Raw genomic sequence first — 13678 nt, forward strand, 5'->3', positions numbered from 1 at the left:
ACAATAAAAAAAAAGAGAGAGGGAGAGAGAAACAATAGTGCAGACTTGGGGCAAGGTCCTGGCTCCCCATCAAGCGATATACACGACAGTATCTTTGAGCTGTTTTGCAGATACTGAAACCGCCATCAGATGGGAGAAGTCAATGGTTAAGGACGGTATGCTGCCCACAAGCACGCAGACTCCAGACACCTTGGAACCAGAAGGTTGATGATGCTGACTCCCACTTACCACCAGCCAATCAGAAGAATGCCCAGGAGCTGATCACGCCCTCTTTGAACAATTACTGTAAACCTTCTGACTAACCTCTCCAAGATGGAACACACAGTTTTGAGGGCATTAGCGAGCTGTGGCCCCCTTTGCCTGGCAAAGCAATAAAACTTTTCTACTTCACCCAAAACTCTGTCTCCGAGATTAATTCGGTGGCAGGGTACAGAGGCCGGATTCAACTTCAGATGCCACCCGATTTTAATCCATTTTTGTTCAAATAAAATCTTAAAATTTTTAATATGCCTCAATTTATCTTTTAACAAAGGCACAACCAACGTTCCCACTGGACAACTAGGGGGTGGGGAGAAGCTGGCCTGCTCGGCTCCCCTCTAGGTCTGAGGAAACGCTGCGCGCGAACCCTGGCTTTCCGCATAGCGGGGGCCACCAGTAGGTGGTGGCGGACAGGGTCAGGGTGGCTGCCGCATGTACCAAGTGCGGGCCGAGGTGACCTGCGCATGCGCGCCGCGAAGGCGGGACGCCTTAAAGAGCGGCTCGAGGCCACAGTGGCCGTTGCAGCTGTGGCGCGAGGCCTGGCAGAGCGATCCGCTGAGGAGGGGAACTGACGGAGAAGTGCTGCTGCTGGGTCTTTAGGCGAGATGCTGACGGTGAAGCTGAAACCGAGGCACCGCCTCTTCTGCTTCAGCGTGAAAGGCCACGTGAAGATGCTGCGGCTGGTGAGGGCGGGGCCTCGGGGTGAGGGACGGTGTCCCAGCGCGCTCCCCCGCAGGGAGGTAGGGCTGCAAAGCATGAAGCCAATGCCCTGTCCTCTCTTTCAACCTTGTTGAACCTCTGTCAAGGCCTTCCTAGAGGCAAGGCATTTCGCTCTGCAACCTGAGGGTAAGAGGAGAGAAATAGGGCGCTGTCCTCCCCCATCAGGGGCTTTACAGACTCACTCATAAAGCAAAATCTGCACACCTACATGAATGGCCCACACTTGGACCCACAAACCAGTTACCCAGGTTACCAGGGGAGGCAGCTGCAGTTGTACCACTCAGATGCCAACAAGATTAAAAACAAAAGCACCGAGGGGTTTCAGTGGATGCTGTGTTTACTTGCTAGAACTCAGTAGTTTTGATGTGAGTGAGCTCAAGGCTGATATAGTCCAGAGCAAGGACGGTGGAACTCCTGGTTCCTGGGGTGTCAGACATGCCAGGAGCATTGCAGCCAGTTCTCGCAGAGGTTGGGAGAGAATGAATCGTCATTTGGAGGAAGGCGACCTGGCTAGTTAGAGAAGTGGAAATTATCATAAGAGAATATGTTGAAGGAATTCAAGAAGAGAAAAGGGGAAGGAAAAAAGTAATTCTTAAAATTTAAAGAGGCGACATATAAGGAGAGGAGGTGGAAAGTTAGAGGTTACAGGGAAACATTCCTGCTTATTATGAGGAAGAATTTTTTTTATTGGGAAATTTGCCAAAATTAAGTGGCCACTTGGGAAGGCAGTATATTCCCAGACAGAAAAGGTAGCAGGCGCAGGTGAGCACTTCGCATGTTGTGATGGCGATTTCAGCTTCAGTTGAGTGGGCAGAACAAACTGCATGCAAGGTCCTTCTCACACCAAAGTCTGTGATTCTGAGAAATAACTATGACGTAATGCAAGTCAGAATGCATGAAAGAAGTTTAGAAAACTACTCTGGAGTTCAGAAAACGGAGAGATTAGCTTGGGTTGGAAGTAAATAATCAGGAAAGAAGTGACCTGAGGGTCTGGGGTTTTATGCCAGGTACTGAAAGCTTTGGAACACTGGAGGAGAAATGGGATTTTGTGAGAAAGGTTCCATTTTTTTAAATATAATTATAAATCTTTATTATCATTTGTATATGCTTCAAAGTATTCTATAGTGTGAACGAAACACATTTATCATTCCTCTACTTCTGGTTTTACAGTCTCCAGAAAGGTTTCATTTTTGATATATTAATTCCCTCAACAAAACTCTGAATATTTAATGTATTCCCAGCCCTGAGTTAGGACTTGAGACAACAAAAACACCCAAGACAAAAGTCCCTGACTATGGAGTCCTTCAGTTTAGTCAGAGAGAGGCACACAAGCAGATAGCTGTGATGTGTGACAGGATGAAGTCAGAGCACAGAGTGAGGCATCTAACCAAGGAGGTGTCAGGAAACGTCCTAGGGGGACATTGGGTAGGGTTTAAGGGACAGCCACCTGAGCAAAGGCGTGGAGGCCAAAAAAAAAAAAAAAAAAAAACCCAGCATGATTATGAGCAAACCATAAGAAGTTGAGTTTTGCCTTATTTTTTTCAGCCAACAGATATTTATTGAAAGCCTGCCATGTGCCAGGCACTGTTCCAGGCTCTTGGGAGATATCAGGGGACAAAGCAAAGATCCCTGTCCACATGGAGTTTACATATTGGGGTGGGAGGGCAGGGAAGACAAACAATAAACACAATAAATAAATAAATAAATGGTGTAATATTCTAGAAGGGGGTAAGTGCTGTGGAACAAAGAAAACTAAAGCCAGGTAAGAGAGTGTAAGGGAAGGTAGGGTTGGAGAGGAAGATTGCAGGAATAGAATGGTCAAGTTAGGCCTTGTTGAGGTGACTTCTGAGCAAAGCGTTGAGTGAGATAAGGGAGTTAAGCTATGAATATCTGAAGGAAGAGTGTTTTAGGCAAAGGAAAATCCAGTACAATGGCCCTATGGCAGGAATGTACCTGAAGGGTTCAAGAAAAAGCAAGGAAACCAGTATAGCAGGAGTGGACTGACATAGGGACACAGTGGGAGATGAAGAAGGTTTTGAGTAAAGTTGTATATGATCTAACTAACATTTTTAAAAACTACACCAGCTGATATGTTGACAATAGATTGGGAGGTGGGGGCTGGTGGGGACAGGAGGATTCCTGCAGGGGCAAGGGTAGAAAAAAAGGAGATGAGTTGGGGCTATTGCAGTAATCTGGGCAAGAGATGATAGCGGCTCAGACCAGGCTGTTAGTGGAGTAGGCTATAAGAAATGATCACATTTCGGATATATTTTGAAAGTAACCCCAACAAGATTTGCTGATGAACCAGATGTGGTGTGAGAGAGGGAGGAGTCCAACATCACTCCAAAGTTTTTGGCCTAAGTAGCTGGAAGAATGGAGTTGCCATCCACTGAAAGCCTGTGGGTGAAGTAAATGTAGGCAGAGGATCAGAAGTTCAATTTTGGATTTCACTTTAGAGATGTCTATTAGACATTCAAGTGGCAATACTGAACAGGCATTTGGAATATACAAGACTGGATTTTAGGAGAGAGATTGGCACTGCAGAAATAGAAGTACTTAAAGTCATAAGACTGATGAGATCATCAAGAGATGAGTGTACATAGAGTGGAGAAGAGGACCATGGATGGAGCCCCAGAACACTTCGACATTAAGAGATTGGGGAGGGACTTCCCTGGTGGCGCAGTGGTTAAGAATCCGCCTGCCAATGCAGGGGACACGGGTTCGAGCCCTGGTCCGGGAAGATCCCACATGCCACGGAGCAACTAAGCCCGTGCGCCACAACTACTGAGCCTGCGCTCTAGAGCCCGTGAGCCACAACTACTGAGCCCACGTGCCTCGACTACTGAAGCCCGCGTGCCTAGAGCCCATGCTCCACAACAAGAGAAGCCACCGCAATGAGAAGCCCGGACACCGAAACGAAGAGTAGCCCCCGCTCACTATAACTAGAGAAAGCCCGTGCGCAGCCAAAAGTATAAATTAATTAATTTAAAAAAAAGAGAGAGAGTCGAGAGAGGAGGAGGAATCAGCAAAGAAGAATGATAAAGCACAATTAGGGAGGTAGGAGAAACTAAAAGTATGGTGTCCTAGAAGCCAAATGAAAACTTTCTCGACGGAATGATCAACTGTGTCAAATACTGATGATAGTTCAAGTAAGATGAGGACTGAGAATTGAGCATTGGAATTATCCTGTGGATAAACTGTGAACAACTCTTTGTTAGAGAAGTAGACAGGAGCTGAGTCATGGAAGACTTTGAATACCATGGTGAAGGTAGGCTCTATTCTAAAAACCATGGGGAGCCATTGAAGGGTTTTAAATAGGTGAAGAATTGCACACATTTTTATTTTAGAAATTTTACTGTAATATCTTTGTCATGGTAATTCAAGGAAAAGATACTGAAGGGCAGTAGTTTTAGGGACAAAGTGGATTCCCAAAATGCTTAAGCATTAAGTCAGCAGGACCCGATGATTGGTCAGTTGTAAGGAGTAAGTTGGAGCAGTGATCTTAGGTTTCCAGGGGCAGGTGAAAAGATAGATGGTCATATCACCAATTAAGACAGTGAATACAGGAGGAAGGAGCAAGGTGACAGTTTTGCACACGGTGAATTAAAGATTCTGAATGGCTATTTATGTGTGAGATGTTGAGGATAGACCTGGGACAGAGACCCAGATTTGTTGAGTGGGTTGTGAACAGAATCTAAAGGAATGCCATCATTTTAAAGAGATGGGCAAAAGGAAACCCACCGAGAGAATAGTTTCAGAGGTATAAGAACTAGAAAAGGTGACATGGGAGCCAAGGAGTAGAAAAGTAGGAAAAAGCCAATGGCAAATAAGTCATGGGGGTCTAGTAGGATAAGGATTGAAAAATGTTTGTTAAATTTAATAATTTTGCAATCATTGATGATCTTGGCAAAAGCAGTCTACATAGAGTGGTGAAGAAATGTTTGAGGTATTAGTGGAATATTTAAAAGCTAACTGAAAACAAAGGCCAGGAGTTAGGAAAGATATGAGCTGTTAGTATGGATTAGGGGAGAACCCAGTGTGACTGAAATCATGGGAACTGTTAAGAAAATGGATTGATCACCAGTGCCAAATTCCAAGGTTACAGAAGATGGGGACTGAAAAAGTGACCCTTGATTTCATAACCCATGAACTCAAGACCCTGGTTCAGTAAAGTAAATGAAGTGATTTGAGATGACATGTTGCTGATCGTAATTATATTAATTATAAAGAATGAGTTATTTAATAACTAGTTATATTTACTGTGTAAGCAAACTGACCAATTTAGAAGTTTAAAGGTAAGCTACTTTTATACTAATAAAGTAATTGAAAGAATTATGAATAAGTAGCCTATATAGATCTAAGGTTAAAAAGAGAATGTGGATGCTGACAGAGTGATCATAAAAGTCTAGCCAGGGAAGACTCTTGACAAAACCATTTTCCAAGAACACAGAGACTTTGGATAGAGCTGTATCTCCTAAGAACATCATGACATTGACAGACCCCCAGCTTATTTTTTCCTTTAAGTCACTTTTCATTTCTGTTTTCTATATCTTCATTTGGAAATGAGGAAATTGGATTAGATTAATAATCTTCAAGGGTTTTTTTTCCACTTAAGTTTTTGTTAATTCTGATTGCATTATGTTTAGATAAGAGGAAGTGTGTTAAAAAGTGAAGCATCAGAACTGTTGGTTGTTTTTTTTTTCCTTTTCTTCCTCACAGGATTCTTTAGAGAACTGTTTTTCTCTGACAATTTGTTTTCAACTTTCCTCCCCAGTATTTTTCATGGCAACATTCTAAGTTTAAATTTGACAGCAGATTCCAGATTGTTAAGAGTTAAGGAGTGATGAGTGGATGATGAGGAATTATATCAGCCAGTATACAGACTTTTTTGAGAAGCATTACAGGGCGAAGTAGAAAATGGGAATTTCTGTGGGGAGCAGGGTGAAAGGAAGGTATGTGTGTTTTAAGAGAAGATAACCTTAGATATGTTTAGAGGATGATGAGGAAAGGAACTAGTGGAGGAGGAGAGATTGAAGGTACGAGAGGGAAAAGGAGATATTTAGTGGAAACAGATCAAGGGGACAGATGTGGGAAGTGATGGTATTAGGTATACAAGCGGAGTAATAGACTTAAAACAGAGAGGGATACCTAGTTCTCTAAAACACAAAGAGACGTCAACATCCATACATTTTAGTCTTCCTCTTTTAGATGTGTGTGTATATGGAAGAAACCCATTTATTTCGTTATTTTAGAAATGATCATTTTTACAGCTTAAACTTGTATTCAATAATCATTGAATAAATCATGTTTTTTTTTTCCTATAGGCGCTAACTGTGACATCTATGACCCTTTTTATCATCGCACAAGCCCCAGAGCCATACATTGTTGTCACTGGATTTGAAGTCACTGTTGCTTTCTTTTTCATAGTTTTATATATACTCAGACTTGATCAATTAATTGACTGTATATTTTGGCCTTTGCTTGTAAGTGTTCAGTTTCACTGTTAAAGTTAACTACTTTTTCCTGCCATAGAAAGACATTTTAATAAACTCTGTTCTTTAGTTTTCTTAAGCCTTTAAGGAATCTCTGACAGGCTTAGGAAGGAGGAACTCTACCCACTGCTAATGTGCTCTGGAGAGATTCTCAGGGAACCAGGGCAGCCACGGAGCATAAATTCTCCTCTGAGCTCTATCTATCAGTAGATGTGGCTGACCTTTCAGACCTTTCTTTCTAAGGAGAATTCACGTAGGTGTAGATCTTCTAAAGAAATTTAAATTCAAGATCATGGTTAATGAAATTATACGGCATTCTTAACCTTTACCTCCTTTTTAAATGCATGTTGATATGACCTCAAAATTGGGGAATAGAAATGGAGACAGATACACAAGTACCTACATCTTACACATCCCTGATCACTAAATGGAAAATCAAAATAATTTAGAGGCTAAATAAAACACAACATTTTCTTACTTCAAAATGTCTGTAATCATTAATGCCACATAATTTTTAACTCATCTTGTAGAACCTTATTTAGTAGCATATGGACTTTACCTGCCATACTCACAGCATTAGGAATAACTGCCCAGTGGAATGCCCAGATGGCCTGGAAACTTTCAAAATAGGCAAGTTGAAGATACTAACTAAGGGATACTTGGCCCTTCAGCCTGGACCATAAGCTGGTTCTAGGAAGGACTGAGTGACTTCACTGCTCCTCTTTCAAGTCTTATCCCCAGAATCCTATGTCCATAGGTCTCCTTTCTGAGACCCCTGCCGCCCTTCCACCCTTTGGCTGGACTGGTAAAAGCGCTTGTCTCATCCTCTTGGATTCCGGAGTGCTGATATCCAAGCTGATAACCCGTATTAAGAAGAGAGGACTTTAGAGCTATTCTCAAACCATAAGCATCCCTTAAAGTGGTGCCTCCTGGAACCACTTTTGAAGACCAATGATGAGCATTTCAGACTAATCACAAGCTGAGAAAGTCCCCAGAGTGGAAAGCTGGGAAATAGATAGGATCTCCATGGCGCCTCTCCAAAATCCTCCTTGATCTACACTTCGGAGCTGGACCTGACTAAAGTATAAGGTCTGGGACAAGAGATTACAAAGCCTTCCTCAGTTGGCCCTCAGGGTATGTAATACCATTTAGCGGCAGAAAGGATGAAGCTAAATTGTCCCAAGGATTTCTTCAAGGAGATGATGAACATGGTTCACATCCTGTTAATCTTGTACACAAAAGGTCACATAGTTGCTCTTCACACTCTGCTTTTCCAAAGTTAATGAAACTAACACATTTTAGCATTTATTTTTCCTCAAACTGTAGTAATTCTCTGGAGCTTCTTACACGTCCCAGTAATAAACTTGGAGTCCTAAAGTTAACAGAACACGCTGAGAAGGAGCGTGGCCTATGTATAGCATGTCTCCAAATCTCTGAGGCTCACACTTGGCTGATGCTGTACTCTTAGAAATGGTGCTATATTGGTCAACTAAGTTATTACTCCATCATGAAACCCAGATTCCTCTCTGCTCTTGATCTCATGAAATCATTTATTCAACAAATATTAAGTACCTGCTAATCCCAGATTCTATACTAGCTTCTTGGATAAAACAAGACACAAATCTTGCACCTGAGAAACTTTCAATGTAGCCAGAAGGTGAGATAGGTGAGCAATCCGGTATAACAGGTGCTGTGACAGGTGTATACCCGGATGGTGTGGAAGGGAAGGGGACCAAGTCATAACAGGCTTGCCCGAGGAAAACTACGCCTGCGTTGAGGGCTGGAGGATGAAAAGTAGTTAGCCAACTGATATGGGGCTGAGAGAGCTTTCCCAGTACAGGGAGCAGTGTGTGTGAGGGTCTAGGGGGAGAAAGAGCTGGACCCTCAAGGACCTGCATGAGTTCCGAGTGGCTGTGAAGAAGAGAGGGGCAAGAGTGGAGGTTTGAAAGGCAGCAGGAGGTCAGAGCATGTAAGGCTTTGAATGCCCTGAGTTTTAATCCAAAGGCTGCTGGAAGCTTTGGGGGGTTTTTAAGTAGGAGAGTGACATGATTAGCTCATATCTGAGGAGATCGCTGGTGGCAGTGTCGATAATGGCTTGAAGAGGAGCAAAACTAGAGGTAGGCCTCAGAGACCGCTTAAAAGTCTCTTATCCTAACCCAGACATGGAAATGAGAAAGGCCTAAATTAAGGTTAAAACGGTAGCTGGTGAGAAAAAGTGTTGATGAAAACTGATAGGACTGGGTAACAGGAAAATCAAGGATAGCTGCCATTTAAAGAACTGTCTTAAGAGGGTAATAAGACAGGAAGTATAGGAGGAAGGACAGCTTTAAGGAAGGGCCAAGGAGAGTGGTATGTAATGAGTTCAGTTTGAGAAATAGAAGGTTTTAGTTGCTTATGGGGTATTCAGATGGAAACGTTCAGGTCTGAAGCTTAGGGGAGAGAAGTCAGAGCTGCAGCTTTGGGAGTCATCACCTCGTGATGGTAAATGAGCTCTGGGAGAATGGCTCGGACGGAGAGTAGAGGAAGATAAGGCAAGACTGGGAAATACCAACATCTGGCGTGGAAAGAAGGAGTGGCCTGAGAAGGACAGGAGAGGACCCAAGGGAGACCCATGTCCCAGAAGCCAAGAGAAGAGAGCATTTCAAGAAGAAAGAAGTGGTGAATAATGTCACAGGTAAAGGAAGAAAGCCCAGAAAAAAAAAAATCTATATTTACTGACTGTATTAATAGAGGCCCCCAGTGGCCTTTCCCAGAGTGGTTTGCCTTGAATGGACAGGTGACAGCAAAGCAGTGGGATTGTTAGACTGAGCAGGGAAGGACACAGCTGTAACTAGAGGGGCCACCACTGAGTTGAGGAAACCTGGCCAGGGACAAAGGAGGGTAATAAACAGTGAGGTCCCAGCAGAGTGGTTGATGGGAATGGGGCCAGAGCACAGCTGGAGAAGTTGTCTGTGGCTCTTTCACTATAACAAAAGTGAAGGACACAAAGATGGCTGAAGATTCCAATTAATCTGTAGGTGGGGAAAAGGTAACCTGTAAATACTTCTACCTGATGGCCACTGTCTTCACTGATTAGGAAAGAGCTTGGTCATCTGCACACAGATGTGTGATATGTGTCATTGTCCCAAAGTTGCAGTAACTAACACAGTTTGTAGAGCAGGCTTCCTCTGTTCCCCTCAAGTGCTCCAGGGACAGAAAACACACAAAGTGAGCCAACCCAGGGCTTTGTGGTGATATGGAAGTACAGGCTCGAAATTTCTGTGAAATCTCCATTTTTGTAATTAAATTTATATTCTACTCCATGGCATACTGATGTTTGGTTTTAAAAGAAAAGCAATGCTTTAAACCACCATTAAGGATCACTGATGTTCTGGGGCAGGTGCATCCTTTCTTTCCCCCCCTGTAATTCTCTGCGCTCCCTAGAACACCATTTTTATCTGAAGCCATTCACATACACTTAGCCAAATTACTAACAGGAGGCAGGGCTGCCTGTCTGAAGCAGAGGTGTGGTCTATTGCCTTGAAGCAGAGAAAAATACCCAGCACAGAGGAGCATTAACCTAGAACTCACTATCTCCTGCAAATGAGGACTTTTTTTCTGCCTAAATGTATCTAATCTTACCCTGTCCCTGTTGAACCTCTTCCTATCTTCTTTGTAATAACCACTTTCCTAAGTTACCAGAGTTTTGAAGTTTGATATTTCTGTGTTAACAATTCCTTCTTGCTACCGTTATCTGCAAATATACATAAACCTTTCCAGAATAAAGACAATTTAACTTTCCCACAGTTTACATCCATTCAAAATGTAAGCTGCACCTCTTAAAGCCACAGTTCAGAATGAAAATGCTTCATTTCAGGAAATTATTAAATGAATGAGCTACATCATCAAAAACTAATTGCATAATTGGCCAGCTGTTGCATACAGATATGTGGGAGCTTTTTCCCCAAAATTACCACTTTCTCCAGCCCTAAGATTTATTAATTGCATTTGGAGTAACATTATAAAGTCGTTTATTTTATGGTGTAGAGCACTCCACACTTTCTCTTATATTATTAAAATTGAGCATCCTGACTTCCCAGTGTACCATTCTACTTTAAACGTTCCACATAATACGTCATCCACTCCTAACCAGATGAGTTCTCCCTCCAACTACATTTAAATAAAAAAGACATAAGCCTGTTAAGGAGTTAAATGATTGGTGTATCATAGGATAAGAGACCCATTAGGCATCATTACAGGCCAAATACAATATATGTGATATTTTACTGCAGCAGTTTGACTTCCCAAAACTAAATAAAACTATTTAAACTAAATAAATTTGTTTAATAAAATGGAACTTTCTTAATCTTTAGGGAGCTGATTCATTTTGTTGGTGATCTTCATGTAAAGCTGACCTTTCTATTCTGTGTTTTCAGGATATTATCAACTCAGTGGTTACAGCAGTATTCATGGTAGTTATATCGGTGTTGGCACTGATCCCAGAAACCACAACATATATAGTCCTTGGAGGGGTAAGTGGAGGTCTTTCTGGTTTCTTCCTTCAGGTTCGATCAGAATTCAAATGTACTTGAAGAATAAATACAAGAACAGAAAGCTAGACTGTATTCATCCTTGAGGCTTCTGTGCCAGTACACAGTACCTAATGGCTTAATACTTTTGTGTGTGAACACGTGCCCTGATTAATGTCAAGGAAGATGATTTCACGCTAAAATTGAAGTTAACCAAATAAAGAGATTCCTCCATATTTCTCATAGATAGGTAGGGCTAGACCAGACTGAGAAAAGCTACTGGAATCAGTTACAGTACTAAACTCTCAGAAACCTGATGTCAAGAATAAAACAAACCATGGATGAATTTCAGAGCTCTCCCTTTTCAAGAAAAGGATACATCCCACTTGCTAATGTGAGACAGGCTGTTCTGAGCTCAGTTATTTCTTGTCCAGATCCTGCTTCAGATGGAATTTAATAGAAGATGTGTCATCGTAAGGGGATGGTGGTAGGAAGCCCTGTAACTAAAGGATTATTTTGAACACTGCTTGAAGAGAAGCAAATCAGTTTAATTTGGAAGGCAAGCCCAAACAAACGAAGAGTCAAGTAATTTAGTTACAGTTCCATCTGATATTCTTCTTAGATTTCTTACAGGGGGTTCAAAATCATTTGGCTTTTCTAGGTTCTGATTTAGAGAAGTGAATTATTAAGTTCTTCTTAAATGAATCTCCCTCCTGCTTCCTTGTCTTTTCATAGTATGGGCCACTTAGGAGAACTGGCCACATATGTCAGAATCCATGGCTTTTCAACTCCTTCATTAGGCCCAAAGCAACTTCATGGGGGATGGGAATTACTCTAGAAATGACATAGTGCTGTAATAGCAATCTCTCCTAGTTGTCTTTAAAGATAATTATGGAGAAAGAGGGATGAGGCATAGGGTTTACTTTCACTCACTTATTTACTCATTCACTCATTGATTCATTCTTTAAGTGCACTTCGGTAGGTGCTGACAAAGTATAGAGCCACAAGCCACAGGTGGCTATTGGGCACTGGAAATGTGGCTGGTCTGAACTGAGATAAGCTGTAAGTATAAAATACACACTGGATTTCAAAGACTTGCTACCCCCAAAAGAGTGTAGAATTTACAATTTTATTATATTGATGACATGTTAAAATTACATTCTTTTGGATGTATCAGGCTAAATAAAATATATTATTAAAATTAATTTCACTTGTTTTTTTCTTTACTTTTTAATGTGGCAATTAGAAAATTTTAAATTAATTATGTGGCTTACATTGGTGACTCACATTATATTTCGTTTAGACAGCTCTGGACTAGAATGTGAGCCCTATCCTCAAGTTGCTTAGAGCCTAATACAGGAGACAAAAGTGCAAGCAGCTGTGTCTGAGCTGTTAACAGAGTACTGTGGGGCACAGAGAAGAGGAAGCAGCTACCTCTCTCCAGCAGTGGAATTGTGGTTTGCCAGAACTAAAGGGGAGGAAACGGGGATGGTTCCAGGTGGAGGAACCAGCAACATGCTGTGTACCAGAGTCATGAATGCACCGGTAGGAGGTACGTAGCATGGTCAGAACCTAGGAAGCTGCGTTTGAGATTCAGGATGGAAAAGGAACAGTGTCTGAAGCCAGAAAGCCAGATTTCTTGGCAGTTGGATGGAGCTGGTGAAATAACACTGACATCCCCTTTCTCCAGCCCCGGCACCAGTTCTCAAATAGCCATCAGAGTACCTAAAGACCATGTTCTAGTTTATTCCCTTTACTTCAGTTTTGTTTTCCTGAGGCCTATTTAGAATCCCACCCCTTAAGTGGATGTAGCCCGGCCTTTGAGAGTTCACTTTGGGTCATCTTATCACTCCATTTCTCCAAATCTCTTATCACAGCTACTATCACCATGGTTAAAGCTTGAGCTGGTGTTAACCTGACCTTTTCTCCAGTACAGTTTGCAATAGGAAAGTCAAACAGTTGATCATTGGGTATAGAAACGTTGATTAGTAACTAAGTATCATCGGCAGGGCTTTAAACAGTATATCCAGGAGCATGTCAAGAGATCCAGACAAGTATTGGTTTCAGAGCCCACACCACCTCAGTATTGTTTCTGCTCACTTAAATTACCTTTCCCTTTCTCTAGGAAGGTACTGGGAAAACTTGGGAATGAGAATAAAATGATCTCTGAAGTCTCTTCCCATTTTAGTATTAGGTGACAGCGTAGGGAGCAATCCTGGTGCCCTCGCAGGAGAGGAAGCCGGTGGGCAGACCATGTAAAACCTGTGTGACCATGGCCACAGCAGTGACACTGTGTCTTTGTTTCAGGTGTTTGGACTCGTGGCCTCGGTGCTCTGTATGGCCGACGGGGCCCTTATTTACCGGAAGCTGCTGTTTAATCCAAGTGGTCCTTATCAGAAAAGTGCTGTTCATGACAAACTATAAGTCTTGTAAATTTATATTCCTTTTTAGTTGATGCTAATTATTAAACATATCTCTTTATTCTACCACATATTTTCTGCAGTTCTCATTTTAATCTCTATATGGGAGCTGGAAGAAGAGATTTAGGAGCTGTGGGCCCAGCGCTGTAACTTTCAAGGGAGCGCTCGAGCGCCTCAATCTTATGGGATCTGGTTTTCCTGTTCCTGGGCCCGGGAGGCAGAGGAGAAAGCGCCGGGAGCGCCCGAAATGGTCTTCAGAGCCCGCTCCCCGGCTGGCTGG

General features: G+C 42.4%; 1 protein-coding gene across 1 annotated transcript; it reads left to right on the plus strand.

The window, feature by feature from the left end:
• Window positions 1-592: 592 nt before the first annotated feature.
• LOC149744683 (chemokine-like factor) lies at window positions 593-13417 on the plus strand. The gene is made up of 4 exons (XM_089902378.1): window positions 593-941; window positions 6303-6461; window positions 10886-10981; window positions 13286-13417. Exons 1-4 carry the CDS (start codon window positions 864-866, stop codon window positions 13400-13402), a joined length of 450 nt encoding a protein of 149 aa, XP_089758504.1. The 5' UTR covers window positions 593-863; the 3' UTR covers window positions 13403-13417.
• Window positions 13418-13678: the final 261 nt, after the last annotated feature.

The sequence above is a fragment of the Delphinapterus leucas genome, chromosome 20 (assembly GCF_059928025.1).
Source record: "Delphinapterus leucas isolate spDelLeu-1000000601 "Yukka" chromosome 20, BTC_Dleu_Yukka2, whole genome shotgun sequence".
NCBI classification, from domain to species: Eukaryota; Metazoa; Chordata; class Mammalia; order Artiodactyla; family Monodontidae; genus Delphinapterus; species Delphinapterus leucas.

Excerpts from the sequence above, each read along its gene's own strand:
- LOC149744683 (XM_089902378.1), top strand. The coding sequence starts at position 864 with ATGCTGACGGTGAAGCTGAAACCGAGGCACCGCCTCTTCTGCTTCAGC. Across the intron at positions 942-6,302 it reads ACGTGAAGATGCTGCGGCTG|GCGCTAACTGTGACATCTAT; the intron begins GTGAGGGCGGGG and ends TTTTTCCTATAG. Across the intron at positions 6,462-10,885 it reads GTATATTTTGGCCTTTGCTT|GATATTATCAACTCAGTGGT; the intron begins GTAAGTGTTCAG and ends CTGTGTTTTCAG.